The sequence below is a fragment of the Alternaria novae-zelandiae genome (assembly GCF_023758075.1).
Source record: "Alternaria novae-zelandiae strain BMP 2774 chromosome Unknown scaffold_9, whole genome shotgun sequence".
Classification (NCBI taxonomy): domain Eukaryota; kingdom Fungi; phylum Ascomycota; class Dothideomycetes; order Pleosporales; family Pleosporaceae; genus Alternaria; species Alternaria novae-zelandiae.
In genome coordinates, this window is record NW_026056969.1 from 321,153 (window position 1) to 341,299 (window position 20,147).

At 54.3% G+C, this 20,147-nt stretch overlaps 6 protein-coding genes across 6 annotated transcripts; 5 read left to right on the forward strand and 1 right to left on the reverse strand.

The window, feature by feature from the left end:
• Positions 1-144: 144 nt before the first annotated feature.
• On the forward strand, positions 145-1,704 carry J4E88_004993 (uncharacterized protein; the record flags this gene model as incomplete). The annotated part of the gene is made up of 3 exons (XM_049398635.1): positions 145-600; positions 651-1,459; positions 1,512-1,704. The coding sequence occupies 3 exons, from the start codon at positions 145-147 to the stop codon at positions 1,702-1,704; spliced, it is 1,458 nt and encodes a 485-aa protein (XP_049255315.1).
• Positions 1,705-2,597: 893 nt separating this feature from the next.
• On the forward strand, positions 2,598-4,154 carry J4E88_004994 (uncharacterized protein; the record flags this gene model as incomplete). Its single annotated transcript, XM_049398636.1, has 3 exons — positions 2,598-3,006; positions 3,054-3,850; positions 3,900-4,154. 3 exons carry the CDS (start codon positions 2,598-2,600, stop codon positions 4,152-4,154), a joined length of 1,461 nt encoding a protein of 486 aa, XP_049255316.1.
• A 1,944-nt stretch (positions 4,155-6,098) lies between these two features.
• On the forward strand, positions 6,099-8,009 carry J4E88_004995 (uncharacterized protein; the record flags this gene model as incomplete). Its single annotated transcript, XM_049398637.1, has 1 exon — positions 6,099-8,009. One exon carries the CDS (start codon positions 6,099-6,101, stop codon positions 8,007-8,009), a length of 1,911 nt encoding a protein of 636 aa, XP_049255317.1.
• Positions 8,010-8,260: 251 nt separating this feature from the next.
• On the reverse strand, positions 8,261-12,363 carry J4E88_004996 (uncharacterized protein; the record flags this gene model as incomplete). The annotated part of the gene is made up of 3 exons (XM_049398638.1): positions 8,261-9,321; positions 10,049-12,206; positions 12,259-12,363. 3 exons carry the CDS (start codon positions 12,361-12,363, stop codon positions 8,261-8,263), a joined length of 3,324 nt encoding a protein of 1,107 aa, XP_049255318.1.
• A 1,021-nt stretch (positions 12,364-13,384) lies between these two features.
• On the forward strand, positions 13,385-15,624 carry J4E88_004997 (uncharacterized protein; the record flags this gene model as incomplete). The annotated part of the gene is made up of 4 exons (XM_049398639.1): positions 13,385-13,505; positions 13,558-13,921; positions 13,971-15,102; positions 15,148-15,624. 4 exons carry the CDS (start codon positions 13,385-13,387, stop codon positions 15,622-15,624), a joined length of 2,094 nt encoding a protein of 697 aa, XP_049255319.1.
• A 2,237-nt stretch (positions 15,625-17,861) lies between these two features.
• Positions 17,862-19,756, forward strand: J4E88_004998 (uncharacterized protein; the record flags this gene model as incomplete). The annotated part of the gene is made up of 3 exons (XM_049398640.1): positions 17,862-17,943; positions 17,995-18,224; positions 18,278-19,756. The coding sequence occupies 3 exons, from the start codon at positions 17,862-17,864 to the stop codon at positions 19,754-19,756; spliced, it is 1,791 nt and encodes a 596-aa protein (XP_049255320.1).
• Positions 19,757-20,147: the final 391 nt, after the last annotated feature.

Consider the following 20,147-nt stretch of genomic DNA (forward strand, 5'->3'; position numbering starts at 1 on the left):
GTCCGTGCGCGAGCTTTACTACGTCGGCGGAAGTCGAGCGGCGGGCATCATTCATCATAGCAACATCGCACACGGTCACGCCCCGTCCACCTTTACCACCACCCACCACCGCCCATCCTCTCACACCGCAAAGCAAACTCCAAGATGGGTGACCCGCAATTCGCCAAGTACCCCGACCTCCAGCTGTCGCAGAACATCTTCCAGCTCACCAATCCCTCCGCCTCCAAACAAGCCAAGCAATCCGCCCTCAAGTCGGTCCAAGATGCCATCACCGAGAACAAGATGGCGCCGCTCTACCGGTACCTCGCCCACCCGGTAGACGGCGTCCTGAATGCACAGGGCGAGGGCAGCGCAGACCAGCCAAACAAGAACCGGAGACCGTCTACCAGCTTAGCGACGATGCTTGCCACACGCACGCCCTCGTTAGAAGTTCCGCTGTCATGGGACGAGAAACTCTATGAGAGCCTCAAGGCGGAGAGCGAGAAGGAGCTCGAGGCGATACAGAAGGAGGAGGAAGAGGCCGAAGAGAAGGCAGGCGAGACCGAAGTACAGGCTGCGAGGGGCAAGCGCGCAGAGCTCTACAACCGCATAGGCGACAAGGTGTGCAGAGCAGTATATATCATCAGATGACAGGACTAACAAAGATTCAGGACAAAGCCATCGCCAGCTACGAGGCTATCTTCGAGAAGACAGGCATCCTAGGCACCAAGATCGACCTCGTCCTTGCCATAATACGCGTTGCGCTCTTCTTCGGCGACAGGATATTGGCCAAGAAGTCGATCGACCGGGCAAGCGCATTGGTAGAGAGCGGTGGTGACTGGGATCGCCGCAACCGTTTGAAGGCATACACTGGTCTACACTACCTCACCGTCCGATCACACTCGCAGGCCGCCCCGCTACTGCTCGACAGCTTGTCCACATTCACCAGCTACGAACTATGCAGCTACTCAAGTCTCGTCGTCTACGCCATCCTCGCCGGTTCCGTGTCACTCAAGCGTGTTGACTTCAAGTCCAAGGTTGTGGATGCGCCTGAGATCAAGGCCATCGTGGGGACTTCAGAAGAGAAGCTCTCGGCAATCACCGGCCAGGCATCGGCAGGACCAACAGCAGGCGACGAGGAGATGGCAGATGCGTCAGGCTCGACAGCAACACCAGTGCCTACCCTCGTTAACCTCACCACCCTCGGCGGACAACAGGAGAAGGAAGTGCCTGTTGACTTCACACCTCTGTCGAAGCTTGTCAAGAGCCTGTACGAGGGTGACTACAAGACCTTCTTCGGCGCTCTTGGTGAGGTCGAGACCAACTTCCTCAGCCAGGACCGCTACATGTACGAGCACCGCGGCTGGTACGTGCGTGAGATGCGCCTACGGGGATACCAGCAACTCCTCCAGTCGTACAGGGTCGTCGGCCTAGAGAGCATGGCCAAGGACTTTGGCGTCACCGTGGACTTCCTTGACAAGTGAGTGATATCCATCTTTCCCGTTCCAGCATCTCTGACTAACAACAACTAGGGACCTCGCTCGATTTATCGCCGCCGACCGCATACCCTGCACCATCGACCGCGTCAAGGGCATCATCGAGACCAACCGACCCGACGACAAGAATAAGCAGTACGCAGACGTAGTCAAGCAGGGTGACCAGCTCATTACCAAGCTGCAGAAGTACGGTCAAGCCGTCAGGCTGAGGGGCAGTGAGCGCGGCTAGACTGTCACGATGAGGTGGACGTGTAATGATCTTGAGGCATTGTAGACTTAGACATACCAGCGCAAAGACCGCTGAATGGAAGCAAAAGCATACCATGACCGTCTGTACTTTCCTGTTGTGGCTCCCCGGGTGGCATTGCCATGTTCGCGTCGTGGGTTTAGTTCCGATATCTCCGTGATGCATGTGCGGCTCAACGAGCGTATTATGAAGGTGCGGTGAGATAACACAAAAGCAATGCTCCCTTCCATCGTACAACATACCCACGCGGCGTCCCGTGTCTTCAGAATCATTTCTACGCCCACGTTTACATCACATCGTTCGTAACAAGCTCCAACCCAAGCTTCTGGTTGAGACCCGCGTGGGTGGGGTCATCGCCTCGAGCAGCCGCCGATAACCATCAATCAGGGTCCATCGACATGTCGCCGTCATCGGCTCTGAAATGCGCCTGTCCACTACGCCCTCCAGCCATGGCCAGTCGACGCCTTGGTGGCAGCGTGGGCTCTAGAGGTATTTGATCCCACTGCTCCTTTGTGCATGCGACGAGTAAAGCGTAAGAGGTTGGCATATCCGCAACGCGCCGAGCCACCGAGGGGCAGCATCGTAGTGGCTCTACCCTACAAGTAGTGGGGCACCACGCGACGCAGCATAAAAAATATAGACCAGCCATTGACGCACATCATCTGCGTGTTTCGAGTACGTCGCGGGATTGAGTAGCGCTGGGAGATACACTTTTCGCCTGAGCTAAGTTATAGTCTGGACGTGTGCTCACCACCTTAGTCCTGTATAGACCCTTCACCTCCTCCACCCCTCAAACCCTATCTCCCTTCCTCGCTGGACGCGTAACGACCCAACTCTACAACCCTCCGTCGCACCTTCTTCATAGTCGAGGCATCATGTCCAAGGCCCCGCAGAAGGTGTTGCAGATTGGCAACATCAACCCGCACGTCAAGGCAGCCAAGTATGCCGTCCGTGGTGAACTAGCCGTCAAGTCGGAAGAGTACCGCGCCAAGCTGGCAAAGGGCGAGGGCAAGGACCTTCCCTTTGACACTGTCATCGCGGCAAACATTGGAAACCCGCAGCAACTAGACCAAAAGCCAATCACATTCTTCAGGCAGGTCGCGAGCATACTCGAGAACCCCGGCCTGTTGGAGCACGAGGATGTCCTGCTCAATAGCCTGGGATACAAATCGGATGTGCTTGATCGCGCAAGGAAGCTGCTGAAGGAGGTCAAGAGCGTGGGCGCATACAGTCAGAGTCAGGGTGCGCCAGGCATCAGGCAGAGCGTTGCAGAGTACATTGAGCGTGCGTATCTCACTACACCAATACAGACATTGAACTGACGGAAACAGGTCGCGATGGCTACCCAGCAAAGTTCGAGGACATCTACCTCAGCAACGGCGCCTCATCAGGCGTGAACACCCTCCTCCACACCATCTGCGCGAAGCCCGAGACTGGTATCATGGTCCCCATCCCCCAGTACCCTCTCTACACCGCGACCCTTTCCGTCCTCGACGCCCGCTGCGTGCCATACTACCTCAACGAAGACCAAGCATGGGGCACTTCACTCGACTCAATTGCGACTGCATACGAGAGGGCTGTGAAGGAGGGCACCGATGTCAAGGCTATCTGCGTCATCAACCCGGGTAACCCCACTGGCGCGTCGCTGCCCGCCGAAGACATCAAGGCTGTGCTCAAGTTCGCCGCCGAGAAGGGTCTCGTCGTCATCGCCGACGAGGTCTACCAGACCAACGTCTTCATTGGCGAGTTCATCTCCTTCAAGAAGGCTCTACGCGACCTGCAAAAGGAGTCACCCGGCCAGTACGACCACCTCGAGCTGGCTTCTCTGCACTCAATTTCCAAGGGCATGGTCGGCGAATGTGGTCACCGAGGTGGCTACTTTGAGCTTATCGGCTTTGACCCGGAGGTCGCGCAGGAGGTCTACAAGTTCATCTCTATTCAACTGTGCCCGCCAGTCCTGGGCCAGTGTATCGTGGAGATGATGGTCAACCCACCAAAGGAGGGCGAGCCAAGCTACGAGCTCTACAAGGAGGAGTACGACGGCATCTTCCACGGATTGAAGAAGCGCGCGTACGCTTTGTACGAGGCGTTCAAGCAGATGGAGGGTGTCGAGTGCAACGAGCCACAGGTACGTATCCCACGCCAACTACACATCGCATAGCTAACCCAAACATTAGGGCTCCATGTACCTCTTCCCCACCATCCACCTCCCAGAAAAGGCCGTACAACAAGCCAAGAAGGAAGGTCGCGCGCCCGACGAGTTCTACTGCTTCCGCATGCTCGACGCCACAGGTGTCTGTGTTGTTGCTGGTACAGGCTTCGGACAGAAGGAAGGCACGCTGCATTTCAGGACAACCTTCCTTGCTCCTGGAACCGACTGGACAGGGCGTATTGTCAAGTTCCACGAGGAGTTTATGAAGGAGTTCAAGTAGACGTGATGGCCGATAACAGGTTGGATGCGTAGAGAAGACTGTAGTATGAGATACGATATGGACTGAATAGATCTGACGAACAATACTATGACTCTCATCAATATTCAGTCTCTTACCATGCCTTGACCTGTGTAGTTGCCGAAGTGGGTAGTAATGGTGGGGGCGGGGTAAAGAGGACTGATATATCCGAAGACGATCGCGACATCGCACAACTGCCGTGCATTGTACCTGAATGGACCCTGGTCTTGGCTTATGCCGAATGACATGGGATATATCCATAGCTCCACGCCAGTGCTCATCGTCGTGTATATCGCGTGCGTTCTTACTCTGCATGTTTTTGGTTTTACCTGTCTACGTCCCTAGGTATTCTTTTGTGATTATTGCGCAGTTCCATAACAGCAGCTTCATCTCACCTACCTAACATCATCATCGTCATCATCCAAGTCGCCATCACCACCAAATGAGCACCAACACCACAATGTGCACCCAACACCAATCTCCCTCTAACACGCAGCTCTCAACCCTCGAATCCCTCCCCGACGAACTCCTCGACCTAATCCTCTCTCACCTCCCCTCCAGAACCACCCTCCACACCCTCACCCTCGTCTCCCGCCACCTAAACCGCCTCGCAACAGCCCACCTCTACACGCACATCACGCTCTACGGCGCCGACTTCAAATTTCTCCGTCCCCTCGCCCTCCTCTTCTGGACGTCTCCGGCACATCGCCAGCTAGTCCGTTCTTTTTCCGTGGTTCATGCGTATGGCGGGAATTTGGATCCGTGGCCGAAGTGTGAGGGGCTGGATTTGAATGCGGTGATTAGAGGGAATGTGGAGTGCTTTGTTAGGAGGAGTGATTGGGGGGTTTGGGTTGAGGAGGTGAGTGGTGTTTTTGTATGGACTCTGTGTGTGAGGGTTGCTGACTGAGTATATCTATGTTTTAGGTTAGGGATGGGAGTGATTCGACGCGCATTGCGAGTTTGCTGTTGAGAAGCTGTCCAAATCTGAAGAGGATGCAGTTGCCCGGTTTTGAGCTTGTGGATCCGTGTGGGAGGTGAGAGTTCGGACTGTGCACCTGCATAGTCGATGCCATGCGTCGCTGTGGCGTTCAAGGCTGGGTGATGTACTGTGTACGTCAGCTGAACACGCGCACCTCCTAGGATAACAGAACGCCATTCCGAATTGAGGCGTTCGAATAGTTTGGGACTGCAGAGACAGTCAGCATCTCTCGCGGACTATGCACCGAGGCACCCCGAGACGCAGCCCTATCTTCCAAGGTGCATGATCCACGCCTCCAGCCTTCAGATATGCAAGACCAGCACGAAACAGTACTTCGAAGCGGTTCAGGCCAGATTATGGGTGTGGCTGGAGATCAGCAATGAGTTACCACTGGATCACGAGCGGCATGAGCCCACCTTCTCTGGCTACGCATCCGTAACGGTCGAAGTTGACAACAACAGATTTTTGTCAACAAGAAGGTGTCGCTAAGTTGCGCGTTCCTGCAGCGAAGTATGTCAGGGTCGCCGCCTCGCATACGAGCTCATTCGCCCTCGCCGTCTGGGCGAGATGTAAAGAGGGTTCACCTACCGCGGTACCGCATCCTCACCATGCGCGAACACGACAACACATTCGTAATGCAACATACTATCAGAGATGCTTCGTTTATCTAGTGGGTAGTATGGATATGTTGAGCCTGTTGACGGACAAGAGAGGTATATAACATGGTCAGCGCCACGGTGTGAGCTGAGCTGTGTACATACCTGGAAGCGACGTGGACTCGCTACCACAATCGCAAAGTGGAAGAGTTATTTTTCTTTGTTGAGAGAAATTTTTACTGAACAGGGTCTCCTTTAACATCTCGATCGCTATCCTCACTCATCAGTCCTTTCCAGGAGCACCGGAGGAACGTTCACTCTTCTTCGAAGATGTCTTCATCCGACTCTACAATGAGTACGACACCACCTACAACGGAGCGCAAAGTCGACTTCGTCATTGAGGAACAGGACTTGGGAAGTATCCCACTTACTCAGCCCCAAGTCTTCAACAATACCCTCTCTCGCCGCCTCAGTCGCCCTACGCTTCCTCCTTCCCTCCCCTCTCAGACACCCTCCGCCAAATGGAAGCGATCGGAGGGTTTTTGGCGATCATTCGTTGCCATATGCATCCCATTACTTCTCTCCGCTCTCGAGGGAAGTGTGACCAACACCGCCCTCCCTACTATCTCAGAGGCCTTGGATCTTGGCACCAAATTCTCCTGGGTTGCGACCGCGTTCCTCCTCGCAAGCACCATCTTCCAGCCTCTGTACTCTCAGTTCGGAGATATGTGGGGAAGGAAAACTCCTATGATGACTGCTGTTGCCGTCTTCGCAGTGGGCTCAGCTATCTGCGGCGGCGCACAGAACGGCGCAGTGCTCATCGCTGGACGCATTGTCCAAGGTCTGGGAACCGGTGGAATTGATCTGTTCGCCGAGATGATTCTCTGCGATATTGTGCCATTGAGAAAGAGAGGTCCGTACTTGGCGATCAAGCACGTTGCTTTCGCCGCTGGCACCACACTCGGTCCACTCCTCGGAGGAGTCTTCGCTGAACACGGTTGGCGATGGTGTTTCCTCATCAACATACCCGTCTGCGCCATCGCCTTGGTTGTCATCTGGCGCTGGCTAAATGTCGGTGGAAGTAACATTACTGCCGGAACAACCCTGCGGCAAGAACTGAGAAAGGTGGATTACGTCGGAAGCGGCATGCTCACGGGCTCCGTTCTGATGCTTCTCGTCTCCCTCAGCACAGGCGGCGCACCGAAGCCCTGGTCTCACTTCTCCGTCGTCATACCCATGGTCTTCGGTATCCTGGGTCTCATCGGCTTCGGCTTCTGGGAACGCTGCTCTTACTGCAAATACCCCATCATGCCACCGCACGTCTTCTCGAATCGCACGACAAACATCGCTTTCGCATTAACAACCATGCACGGCTTCATAACTTACGGTTTCCAATTCTACCTCCCGCCTTTCTTTCAAGCAGTCAAGGGCTCCTCGCCCACACAATCAGGTCTAGAAGTCATGCCCACGACCCTCGTTATCGTCGTCCTCGCCGCAGTTGGCGGCCCCTTACTCAGCTACTGGGGCAAATACAAACCCATGCACATCATCGGCTTCGCTTTGACGACCCTCGGCCTAGGTCTCTGCACCTTACTCAACGCCAAGTCCTCAATCGGTGTCTGGCTCTCCCTCCAGCTCATCACCGCAGCCGGTCTCGGGATAGTCATCAGCACCATGCTCCCCGCCGTACAAGTCAAGCTCCCCGAATCCACAACCGGCGCAAGCGCAGGCTCCTGGGCCTTCCTCCGCGGCACGGGCTCTCTTTTTGGTGTCGCCATCCCCGGTGCCATCTTCAACGTTCGCTTCGCATCTCTCCTCCCTACCATCTCTTCCGCGACGGCTCGCGCTAAACTGGAGAATGGCCAGGCATACCAACGCGCTACGGCTTCTTTCATCGCCACGCAAGCCACGTCACCCACCATCAAAGCCGAGATCATCAATGCGTTTACCCAGAGTCTGAAGTGCGTGTGGATTGTGTTTGCTGTTCTAGCGGGAATCGGGTTCTGTCTTACGTGGGGTGAGAAGGAGTACAAAATGCGTAAGGAACTCAATACGGTGTATGGACTCAAAGCGAAGAAGACGGGGGGTAGTGCGTGTACGACGCCTGGAGCTGTGGACTCAGGGATTGCTACACCTGTTAATGTGGATAGTAGTGATGACGAGGTGAACAAGACGAACGGGAGGGATGATGGGTGTGCGGTTGAGATGGATGAGGATGATGTTGAGTTGGGGGATATTAGGAAGAGAAGTGATGAGGTGTGATGGGGGTGCGGCCAGGACAGGGCAGATATCCTGCTTGTACTAATAGTGGAATTGGGAAATTCTTTTGTTTCAGACTTTGGACTGGGCGTTTTGACTGGTGAAAGTAGGTGTCAAACATTCTGTTCAAGACTTCAAGTAATTGATGCTAAATGCAGCGTACCTAGTATACATCTACTCTAAAACCCCTACAGACGTATCTCCATCCGAGCAAAAACCTCCTACCTTCCTATCCAGTGACTTCACTCCCTCTATCACCGCCAAATCCCTCCACCCCTCACACTTTCCATCCTCCGCTTCGCCTCTCCAAATCTCCTCCTCGCCTCCTCAAACACTCTCTGCGCCTCAATCACCTCCATCCTCCTCAAATTAAACTCATGCGTCGTTCTCTGCGCTGCCTGGACGCGAGGATCTATCCTCGGCGCTGGATACGTATCGCGCATGTATGATTCAAAGAGAGTGCCGTTTGCATTATCGTTTCCGTTCCCGTTCCCACTGTCATAGCTATTAAGGAGATCTGGTTGTGGTTGTGAGTACGTATTCGTTCGTATCGGACACGGCGTATCCGGATCTCCACCAAACTCCCGAGCCAGGCTATTAAACAGGGGCGTGAAAGACGAGAACGGTGGGACGATGCCAGGGGATGTAGCTGTAGGCGTAGGAATCTCAGCAATGACAATAGGAGGGGGCCGGGAGCGGCGCTGCGTCTGGGGTGTGGTAGTTGTAGAAGGAAGTGTTGCTGTTATCGTAGCTTGGGAATCCGGGGGCGTGGGTATATCGTTGAAGTTGATGCAGATTGGCGTGCTTGGCTCGTTGTTGTTGTTGGTAGTGTTGTCTTCTTCGGAGATGACGCATAGTTCCTCTTTCAGTCTTTTCGCTAATCTTTGTGCGTCTTCGTCTTCTTCATCCGCGGTAACGGTATTCATTTCTTGTCTGATCGAGTACTTCCTCTTCCTCGTTTCATCTTCTTTGATCGGGACGGGCCCTTGCATTTCGCGTCCTCGGCTCATTCTTCGTAAACTCTCACACGCCTTTTTCACATCGCTGATTTCCAGGATGGCGAAGATCTTTTGGGACTTGCCACTGTATGAGCCTTCGCGAATGCGCGCTTGGAAGTAGGTGTTTAGGAGTTTGTGCGCTCGGTCTCTTTGACCGATCGTTAGTGTGGAGAGCTCGTGAATGGCTTGGATAATTGGGGCCGGGAGGCAGTTGATTGGGACGCCGGCGAGGAGGGAGGCGGGGAGGATGGGCTCTTCTGAGATGGAGGGGTGGATGAACCAGTTTTGTTGGATGGCTTGGATGTGGTTTATGATGTCTATTTGGCATCCTGCGCTGGTGGAGTTTGATGTGTTCGACATGTTTGTCATTCCCATATTGTTTATCGTGAACTTGGGCTCTTGGTTGACGGAAGATACTGGGATGCAGACGCAGCTTGTGACACAATGTCACGATCATAAGATGTGCCTCGACGCTGGTTCATAGCTAGAAGTGCTACAACAAAGAGTCGGTGGCTATAAAGGTCATGGGGTGAGTCCCGGCTTTGTCCGTGATCAAGTCCGAAAACTCGTGTCTGGTGGCGCTTTGTCCAGCGGCTCCAGAACAGTGTCGGACACCGCACTTGACGTAGCGGAGGCTGTGTGAGAGGCAAAGATCCTAGTATAGAAGCCATGAGGCGTGTTTCAGCTTGAGGTCGAAACACCATCGGTGAATAGGGTCGTATCTCGGAGCACTGGTGCGGTCGGCATAGACGGGAGAAGAACGTACATCCGAGTAGGAGCCTAAAGTGGAACAGATGACGACCCAGTATAAAAGATACGCAGTAGTCGAGAAGACCCAGAAACATCAAGATAAACTCATTGTCGACCCATTATCTATACTTCATGATAACTTCCAAACGTCAAACTCTCCAACGTAGCCTCCAGCCTACCGATTCCGCCTCAGTATATCCCCAATTTGACTAAACGGATTCCTCAAACCCCTTGCACTCCCTGCCATCCCAGTCCTTATAGCCATCGTCTTCGGCGGATCGTGTTTATAGCCACAAGTAGTATTCGTGCATCCGGCTGGCGAGGTCTTTTGCCACCTGCAGAGAGTCTCCGACTGAAGCGGCTTTGCCTGTTTTTCGTTCCTGCGCCCTCCAGATGCATTGATGATATCCTCTAACGATTGTTCGATGCGCATGGTAGGAGCCTGATGTTGAGGTTGATGGGCGATGGGTTGGTCGTTCTTTGTTATCCTGTCGGCGAGTGAACGGTTTCCTCGGGGGCCCGTTGGTGGGAGATGGTAACCAAATGGCGTTTGGTTATCAAAAGAGGTGGGTTGGTCACCCCTTGTTACCCGCTCAGCAAGCGTCGGCTTGCGCACTGCTGGCGCTGGTGATGGAGCTTGGGCGAACGGATTCTTGCCGTTGCTCGTGTGAAAGCCAAAAGTCTGGTCTTGCTGCTTAGGTTGTAAGGTAGAATCCCCATTCCCTTTCATCTGCCCACCGAAAGGATTTGGACCACCCGGCAGGTGACTGGAAAAGGGATTCGTTTGGGAAAAGTTGCTGGATCGTGGTGCAGAGACAGGATCGATGACCATTTGGTCAGCCCGTGGAAACTGTTTTGACTGGCCTTTTGATGCGGCTTCTGTGAGGAAGAAAGGATCGTGACTGTGTTTACATCTCCCACCGAATCTGCAACTACCGCTCAACCAGAACTTGCATGCGGTGTGGGGTAGCTTGCAACTCCTGCCTAATGTGCATGTCCCATTCTTGTATGCTGGGCACGCCGCCTTGAAGTTGCCGTCGTCGGCTGATATTCCGAAGGGATGTGAGGGAGCGCCATTGGTGATTCGAGCATTGAAGGGGTTTGACTGGCCTACACCGCGTGTAATTATCGTGGAAGGATCGAACGGACCAAAGCTAGGGTGTTGCTGCGAGCTATCAACCCGTCGAGCGTCCGTCATTTGGACGTCGTCGTCTTTCGGCGTAGGATGATGTGAAACTTGGCCGAATGAACCGAGCTGCCCATACGACCCACCATTTATAGAGCTTCCGAAAGAAGTGCCTAGAGAGCTCTTTGGCTGGTAGAAGCTACTGTTGGCAGTCTGAATGCTGCTGAAAGAAGAGTTCATTGAAGTGCCAGTCTGTCCTGCAGTAACTGGAAGTGACGATGTCGTAGTGGCATCGGGCTTAGTTTGGGCTGCCTGCTTAGCAGACAGGTTGCTTAGGTCGGTTTTGAGCTTGTTTATCTCAGTTGTTTGTTGCGCAATCTGATCCTGGTACGATTTATCGCGTTGAGCCGTTGCTGCAGCTTCTGCGACCTTCTTCACACTCTCTTGAGCGCGTTCTTTTGCGGCGGTCATCTCGAGCGACTTGATCTGTTGCTTCAGTTGATCTCGCTCTGCTTGAACTCGCTGGACTTCGTCAAGTCGTTCCTTCTCTTGTTGGCGGGCCTGTTCCTCTTTCTGCAGACGCAGGGCTTCGGCCTTTTGCGCTCGGTATTCTGCCATCTGCTGTGCGTTGGGGCCGATGCTGGTCTTTGCAATTTTGTCCTCGGTTGCTTTCTGCAACGTCTCCAGTGTCTCGTCGATTGAACCAGTCGGAAAGTTGAAACGCGCAGGTGGTGGGCTGAGCCAGCCTTCCATGTCTTCAATGTTGGTGATCAGATCGCCGAGGAGGTGGTGCGGCCGTGAGTACTCTATCAAGTCGCGGAGGGCTCGGAGCCGGTACATTGGCAGCGGTGTGTAAGGCATGACGTTACGCCATTGCTCTCCTTTGGCGAGAATATAGTGTAGGCCGTTTAGACACTCGCGTACTTCGACGATGGATTGTTCGTTGACCTTGAAGCCATTTCCCATGACTCTGTCGATGACCATCATGTCATTTCGCACAGTCTCGTAGTGCTTCGCAAAGTCTTTCACAAGCGCGCCCTTCTTTTCGTTCTTTTGAGGGATGAGAGATGTCAGACGAGGGATGACATGACGAGCCGCGGCATTCTGCTTCATGGTTCCTTTCAACGCGGCGTGGCTGAACAACTCGACAAGATCCTCTCGCCAGTCATTCGCAACGTCGGCAGTATACTGCGAATAGCCGGCGATGTGTAAGCGCGCCTTGTACGCGCCGAAACAAATCTCAGCCATGTACTTGGCGTTATAGTCCTTTTCGTTGGGGCGACTCCTCTTCGATCGCGCTGCGATGGGAGTCGCATTGGGTTCAGCCTAGACGTCTGCGTTAGTTTAGAAGGAAGAGATCTGAAGATAAGTGGCTCACCGATTCTGACTGGCTGTTCGCAGTAGCTCGCTTCCTCTTTCCACCAGCCAGAGGAACTGCGTATGTTTGGTAGCCAGGGCTGTTGGCGGCCGAGGAGTAAGCCATTGCGTTTGGGGGTTAGCAATATCTCGACAGATTTACTGGCGTTGTGTTGTGGCTGGGAGGCGTGTTGTCAAAACGAGAGCAGGACTTGGAAAGCGAAAAGATCAAGTAGATGTCGGATCAAATTCGTGTAGGTAAGCAGGGGTTGAGTACGTGCTATTGTACACGCCACTAAGCCCGAATCAGGAATCGAGTGAGTATTACGAATAGATTGTGGTAGTGAAGGGGAAGAACGATAGCTACGCGTGGTAGTTGGGTCCGTGCAAAGTGAATGCGTGTGGGACAAAGACGTGGCTGAAAGACCAGCACAAGGGCGACCGAGACTGACTGGTGAATGAGAGGCGTCACGATGGTTCATAATCTCCTGCTCTGCGTATACGGTAGCTCTTCAGCCGGAGTCAGCATAGGTGAAGAATGAGAATCTAGTGAAGATGGGGCCAAGGTCTAGTCTACAGTACTGAGACATAGGGACAGCAGCTGCGAAGATGACCTGAGTTATAAAATGTACTTGATATAATGGGAGTAGAGGAATTGACTTTGGGATGGGAGACGCTGGAGGAAACAAGATATGACGACTGTCTTGATAGCAAACCGCAAAGGGGATAGCTTGCTCAGGTTTCCTCATAGGCAATAGGCCAGATCTATGAGCACTGTATCGCATGCCCAGGTGGTGGCTGTGACGATGTTGTCGCGACTACTTCCTGGTGGATGCTGAGGATCGTTCCTTCCTGGGGATATTTCATGCCGAATGTTTGCTTCACCAAGGCAAGACATACTTGAAGCCAAGGTGCACAGAAGTAGCGACGAGAAAATAGACATTGTGAAATAGATCATTCGTGATAAAAACGAAAAGAAATACGAATAAGGTTCATGTATCTGCGGGCTCGGCGTTGGCCGCCCTAGCGCAAATGTTGGGCAGGCACGGGATGCGGAGAGCAGATCGCGACGGGGAAGAGCGACCGAGGCAGGGTCGTCCCTCACCCGTCGATGTTTGGCCTCTCCAACATTGGAAGGCATCGCGACCATGCGCAATCCCGTGGCGTGTGTGTCCTGCAGGTCCGCCAAACAGAAGTGCATCCACGAAGACCGGCCGCCGTGCGACAGGTGCAAGCAGTGCGGGCGCGCCGATCGGTGCGAGTTCCCAGGTGCGTCGAAGCTCCTGCCGTCCCCTATAGTGCGCGTGTTGACAGACGATAGCGCCAGGAACCAGCGCGATACACCGCAAGCCCAAGCGACCACGGCCCTCTGAAGACGCTGGAGACGCTGGAGACACGCCGACACCAGCCAACTCGAGTACAACGGTTGTAGCGCCCCGTCAGGGCCGCCATGACGCACATCTGCCGACCGGCACCCAGGCGGCACAGCACGCGTCGCCGAATGCGGCATCCGCGCTGCTCGACGGCCTCGATCCCTTTGAGCTGCTGACGGACGAGGTCAAGAACAGCTACCTCAGATGCAGCTACAAGTGGAGCTTCCACCACACGCCGACGCTGCTGCGCCGGATCCGCGACCGCACCCTCGAGCCATGGATGGCCTGGGCGATCCTGGCACTGGCCATCAGGTATGCGAGCACCCACAGCGCAGGCAGTCGCACATCTAACATGACGTAGATTTGTCAAGGAGCCGCCCTCGCCCTTCCGGTCGCAGACTGAGGCCAGCAATGCCTATGCCGCCCACGCCCGCCAGATCCTGCAGCAGGACCTCGAGACGCCCTCGATAAGCCGCGTCCAAGCCCTGTTGATGCTGACGGGCCACGACTGGGGCGCCGGCAATGGCAGGCGGGCGTGGATATACCTGGGCATGGCGATACGCCTCGTCGAAGTCATGGACCTGACGCGCGAGACTGGCATACCGCGAAACCGCGTGCCGACGCGCGAGGAGTTCATCGAGGCTGAAGTGCGCCGACGGACTGCCTGGACCTGCTTCCTCATGGACTCGCTGCTCAGTGGCGGCAAGGGGCGCAAGCGATCGTTGACACACGCCGATATGAAGATTCAGCTGCCCTGCGAGCGCGAGGACTTCGTCTTCGGGGAGCCTGTATGCACACCCCAGCTAGACAACACACAGCGCATGCCGCCAGTAGCCCTGCCAGTAGGAGAAATCGGCATCATCGGATATAGTATGCGCGCTGCCAACATCTGGGGCAAGGTCGCGCGCTGGGCGTGCTCCGAAGACCTCAAGAGCGAACTGCCATGGGCCTCCTCGTCGCAGTTCCAGCAGCTCATATACGAACTCGAAGGCTGGAAGGCCTCGCTCCCGCAGCGCCTGCAGTACGACCTCTTCACCCTCCACAGTCACAACGCCGTCGAGCAAGGCCAAGCGTATTGCTACATGCACTGCATACATTTCATGAGCTACATGTTCCTGCATCGCGCCTACCTGCCCGTCCTGGGACCGCAACAGAACGGGGCGAACCCCGAAGAGACGCCCAACTCCTACGACGAACACCGTGACATGTGGAAGAAGTGGGAGAAGACTTCACGCAAGGAGTTGTTCAAAGACTCCGTCATGGTCCTAGACATGCTCGAAGAGATGCGCACTTTCGGCGTGTACTTCCTGAGAGGTCTAGTGCCGTGGATCGGCTTCACCATCTACACTGCAGTCGGCGCAATGTTGTACAGCTTCAATTTCCCAAGTGGTGATGACGATCCTCGCTGGCGGGAGAAGGCGCGCAAGAGCGTCATCCAGGGCTGCAACTTCCTAAAGGAGATGAAGACGCAATGGCCCATGGCAGAAACTTGGGTGAGTAATTCACAACGTTTAATTTACGCACACTGACAGCCCCAGTATGATACCATCAGGCGCATGCAAGCGTACTACCGCTCGATACTTGGCCAGGACGGCCCGGCATCACCCGAAGAACGACGAGCCTTGCGACATGCCATGATCGACTACGGCGCGTTGCAGCCCTCGCCTGTACAAAAGCCAGCTGATGCTCGAGACATCGCTTCCAGCAGGTCCCCTTCACAACAGCACAACGATCAGCGCAAACCCATGATCGCCAACCTTACCAACCCACCCGTTAGAAGCCCCTTACCCGCTACAAGTCCTATGCCTGCTGCAGCGCCCACACCCAACAGCTACACGTCTAACTTCTCGTGGGCCACGCCTCCAGCGGTGCCCCCGTTGGAAGCCGACGAAACCTTCAACCTCGATTCGTTCGAATCATTCGCCCTGACGAACGAAGAGTTAGAGGCTATGATGATTAATGCGACACAGGAATTCTGGGCTAGCTTCCCGGGCGAAGTGGGTGTGGGATATTAGGAAAACGTGGTTCGGATTGCTATGATCTGGCGTTAATGGAATGGACAAAACGGGCGGACTCGCCTTTTACATGTAATAATAGTATTTATTTTTCCAAGCAAGCGTCGTCGGCAGCTTCCTCTAATGTATACTTTGAATGTGCATTCGCGGTATATCGCCCTATGATGCAACCTGACTCTCACCTTCCACCACCTCGATCGTCACTTCACATTCAAACCCACTCAAAAGCTTAAAAGAAAAGCTTACCACCCATCGCAGATGCCTACAAGACGGGTACCTGAATCCTCCCTCGTTTCGTCACAAAGATGCCGTAGGTGCAGGGCGAAGCCGGATAAGTCGGCACACAGGCGGCTTGGTTTGTGGAATGATGGGCACACACCAAACCTGGGTGGAGGGCGCTCCACAAGCTTAAGTTGACTACCTCTCGCAACTTCCTGACGCATTCACTTGCCCTTCATTTCGACAGTCGTCTTCCACCGATATCATCTTGCGCCATGGATCGAAAGTCGTTGCGGCAACCGGTGTCTTTCGGTCCTTCTCTGGTAAGGAAGAGGAGCTTGCCATTTTGGACTAGCGCGATTCGATTGAAAGAGAAGGGATAAGGGATTTCGATTTTCGACGCGTCACGCTTGCAACGTAATTGGAGATAGCGACGCGTTGATACTCTCTTTGAGAACCCTCGATCTTAAGGAACGAAGGCACCGCTCCGCCTGCATCTATTGGTTAGCTGTGGATGATGGCGACTGCAGCGGAATGAATCTCGTCTCCGAAACCACCCGCGGCGTCCTGATCACCACCGAGGCATTGACAGGATCTTACACCAGCAGCGATAGGATGTACATCGTCGCCCAACGCTGGATACCGCTGCGTTATCTGATGTACACATCCCAAGAGACCGGACTTGCATAGTCTGATGGCAAACATAGCCCCTCGGGATCATCTACGCAGATGGTGAGTCCGTCATGGAGGTACTTCCTCATAGCGCCTGGCGGGCCAAGAGTCCGCCTCTGTTGGTAAATGGCTCTCAGCTTACGCATGATACCACCGAGCCGGACTGTGAGTTGACCGGCAAGTCGCACACTGGTCCAAGGGATGCCATGCGAGGTCCCCTCTATCTAGTTTGCACTTCAAGATCAAATTTCTCGTCTGACCTACAACGAGATTACAGCTCGCTTTGAGACTTTGACACAGGACGTCGCCGACAATCTCAGTTACTCGCAGGTCACTAGCTTTGTACAGGTTCATCCGCATCTTCATACATCAAAGCGCGACACCCTCCTAATGCTATCCAACAGCATTTGGATCATCCTTCGACACCATGTGTTGTAATGCAGACTCACTGTTGGTCAGAACAGCAGCCTCGGCGTTCGCGAAGGATGTGCTCGAAAATCGCGCAGGAGCTACCTCCGCTAGACGATGTTCCGGAGACGGTATACCTCACGATATCAGTCGCGTAGCGCATGGGCGTTAATCTTCGGCTTGCATGCTGGAAACGCCAAGCAGAGTCTGTTGCAAATTCTTAGGCCTGCCCGTCAGCTTTCGGACACTGTTCTGGAAGGTGAATGAACGCACGAGCAAATAACATGCGTGGGAGAAATGGCAGGACCCAGAGCCGTGGTAGGGCCTGGTTCAGCTGGTAGATGGATGTCGACGCCTGGCGACCGTTGATGTTACCCACGTTTTGGCGTGCGATGATGCCATTGGCTGCCGTTTCTACACGAGACCACTCCATGCCCGAACGCTATGAGCTTTGCCAAGATGCGGCCAAGAGACATGGCTGTCAAAGTTATCGGCTTGGTAGCTTCAATGAGAGGTTGCGTGCTGAAAACGCTAAGCTCCGCCATCATTCACCGGAGTTGCTTGACTGCGCTAGTGGGGAGATCTTGACGGCCTTGGCAAGAAATCCGCCATTCTGCTACGCCCTACCCAATCACAGATTCATTTCGAGCACACGTTTTCTTGGCGAATGCTCTCACGTTGCGGCCTCTGAGTGGTGGCTGTATAGTAGCTGGAGATGCAGGGCGTCGGATGTCACCCATCAGTCTGGAATCCATCGAAGGGATAGACGCCGTAAGCCAATGCGGGCCTTCTCCGCCGCAAAGAGCGACCTGAAGCGTCTCTTTCAATATATATACATGTCTCACAGAGGCCCCTTCCTTACTTTCGGCATCCCAGCTCCAACTTCAAACAGCCTTCTTTGTCATTGAGCGACTTGTACTGCTCGAGGATCAGTCATCATGGCGCGTCTTACACAGTACAACTATGTCTTCGCCATTGGCACTTTCTTTGCCATGCTCGATGCATACAACAACGGTGCCAGTACGTGAAAATTGTTCTCGCTTCATCATGCTTCAGACTAACACTGTACAGACGATGTTGCCAACGCATGGGCTACCTCCGTGTCTTCTCGCTCGGTCTCCTACCGCCAGGCCATGATTCTGGGTACCATCTTCGAGATGGTCGGTGCCATCACCGTTGGTGCTCGTACCGCTGAGACGATCAAGAATGGCATTATCCCTCCCAATGCTTTCAAGGACGATGCCGGTGTTCAGATGCTCGCATTCACTTGTGCTCTCGCTGGTGCCTCCATGTGGGTTATGGTAAGTGTCATTGTACTCATTGCATGTGGAACATATACTGACTCCGTAAATAGTGGTGCACTAAGCACTCCGCTCACGTCTCATCGTCTTACTCGCTTATCTCTTCCGTCGCTGGTGTTGGTGTCGCCGTTGCTGGTGCTGCCAACGTACAATGGGGTTGGAACAAGGGCAAGGGTCTTGGTGCCATCTTCGCAGGTCTCGGAATGGCACCTGCCGCTTCTGCCTGCTTCGGTGCCATCATCTTCATGCTGATCAAGATGACCGTCCACGTCCGCAAGAACCCCATTCCATGGGCCATCTGGACTGCACCTTTCTTCTTCCTCGTTGCTGGAACCATTTGCACACTTTCTATCGTCTACAAGGGATCGCCCAACCTCGGTCTCAACAAGAAGCCCGCGTGGTATGTCGCAACCGTCACCATGTCTTGCGGTGTCGGTCTAGCCTTCCTATCCTTCCTCTTCTTCGTCCCTTACCTACACGCCAAGGTTGTGAAGCGCGACCACACCGTCCGCTGGTACCACGTCTTCCAAGGCCCTCTTCTCTTCAAGCGTCCCGCCCAGGATGGCGTCGAGGCTGCCGTTGTTCCCGACTATGCCGTCGTCCAGGAGGATGAAGAGATGAAGAAGCCCGAGCAGAACAACGACTCCGAAGAGGGCATCACCGTCCACGACCACGAGAAGATGGCCATCTCCACCGACATCGCCGAGCACCAACAACCCAGCTACAAGGAGCTCGTCGCCCAAGGCCAAGAGCGCTTCCACTCCAAGCTCCGCGCCAAGAAGGGACCTCTCGGCTGGGCCATGCGCTACCTCCACGAGAACAAGATCCAAACGGGCGAGATCTACGAAAAGAAGAACATGCTCATCACCCTCAAGCGTATCCCCGCCATGCTCGTCGTCGGCGCCCTCTACGGCGTAAACTACGATATCCACGCTGCGCAAACTGGTATCCACGGCACACCCGAAGGCCGCCGCATGGAGCGCGTCTACAGCCACGCAAAGAAGTACTCCAACGAAGTCGAGCACACCTACTCCTTCGTTCAAGTCCTCACCGCCTGCACCGCCTCCTTCGCCCACGGCGCCAACGACATCGGAAACGCCGTCGGCCCCTGGGCCGTCATCTACGGCGCGTGGAACACAGGAAAAGCCTCGCAGTCCAAAGCATCCGTGCCTGTCTGGCAACTCGCCGTCCTCTCTGCTACACTCTCCCTTGGCCTTGTTACTTACGGTTACAACATCATGAAGGTCATGGGTAATAAGATTACTTATCACTCGCCTAGCAGAGGTTGCTCCATGGAGATGGGTGCCGCGCTTACGGTGCTTATCTTCTCGCAGTACTCGCTTCCTGTTTCGACGTCCATGTGTATTACCGGTGCGACGGTTGGTGTGGGTCTTTGCAATGGTACGCTCAAGGCTGTTAACTGGCAAAGAGTGGGGCTTTTGGTGTTTTCGTGGATTATGACTATTCCCATTGCGGGGACTATCGGTGGTGTTTCTTGCGCTATTGTTCTTAACGCTCCTCACTTCGGTTGAGTGGTGGGTTCGGAGAGGTTGGGGGATGTAGAAGTGTCTGCGGTCGCTTCTTTTAGAATGAATGGTGGAATAGCTCTTAAACCTACTTGCGTTTTAGTAGCGGCACCTTTGGGTGGTTAGCGTGCGAATCGTCTATTCATGCACGTAATTCATCAACTCCCATCTTCCTGCCATGCCTACACTACCACTTGGAGAAATTGCTACAGCCATACAGACTTCTTGCCTCGCTTCTACTGCCTTTGATGTTCTTGCGCAATCTGTTACATACGATCGTGCACTTTCGACAAAGCATTCTGACTACATGGGTGCAGTGGGTCGCATTTCTTTTTTCCCTACATGACCACGCCACGGCATCTAGTTAAGGTCAATGAAACAACATGGCTTTGGAAAG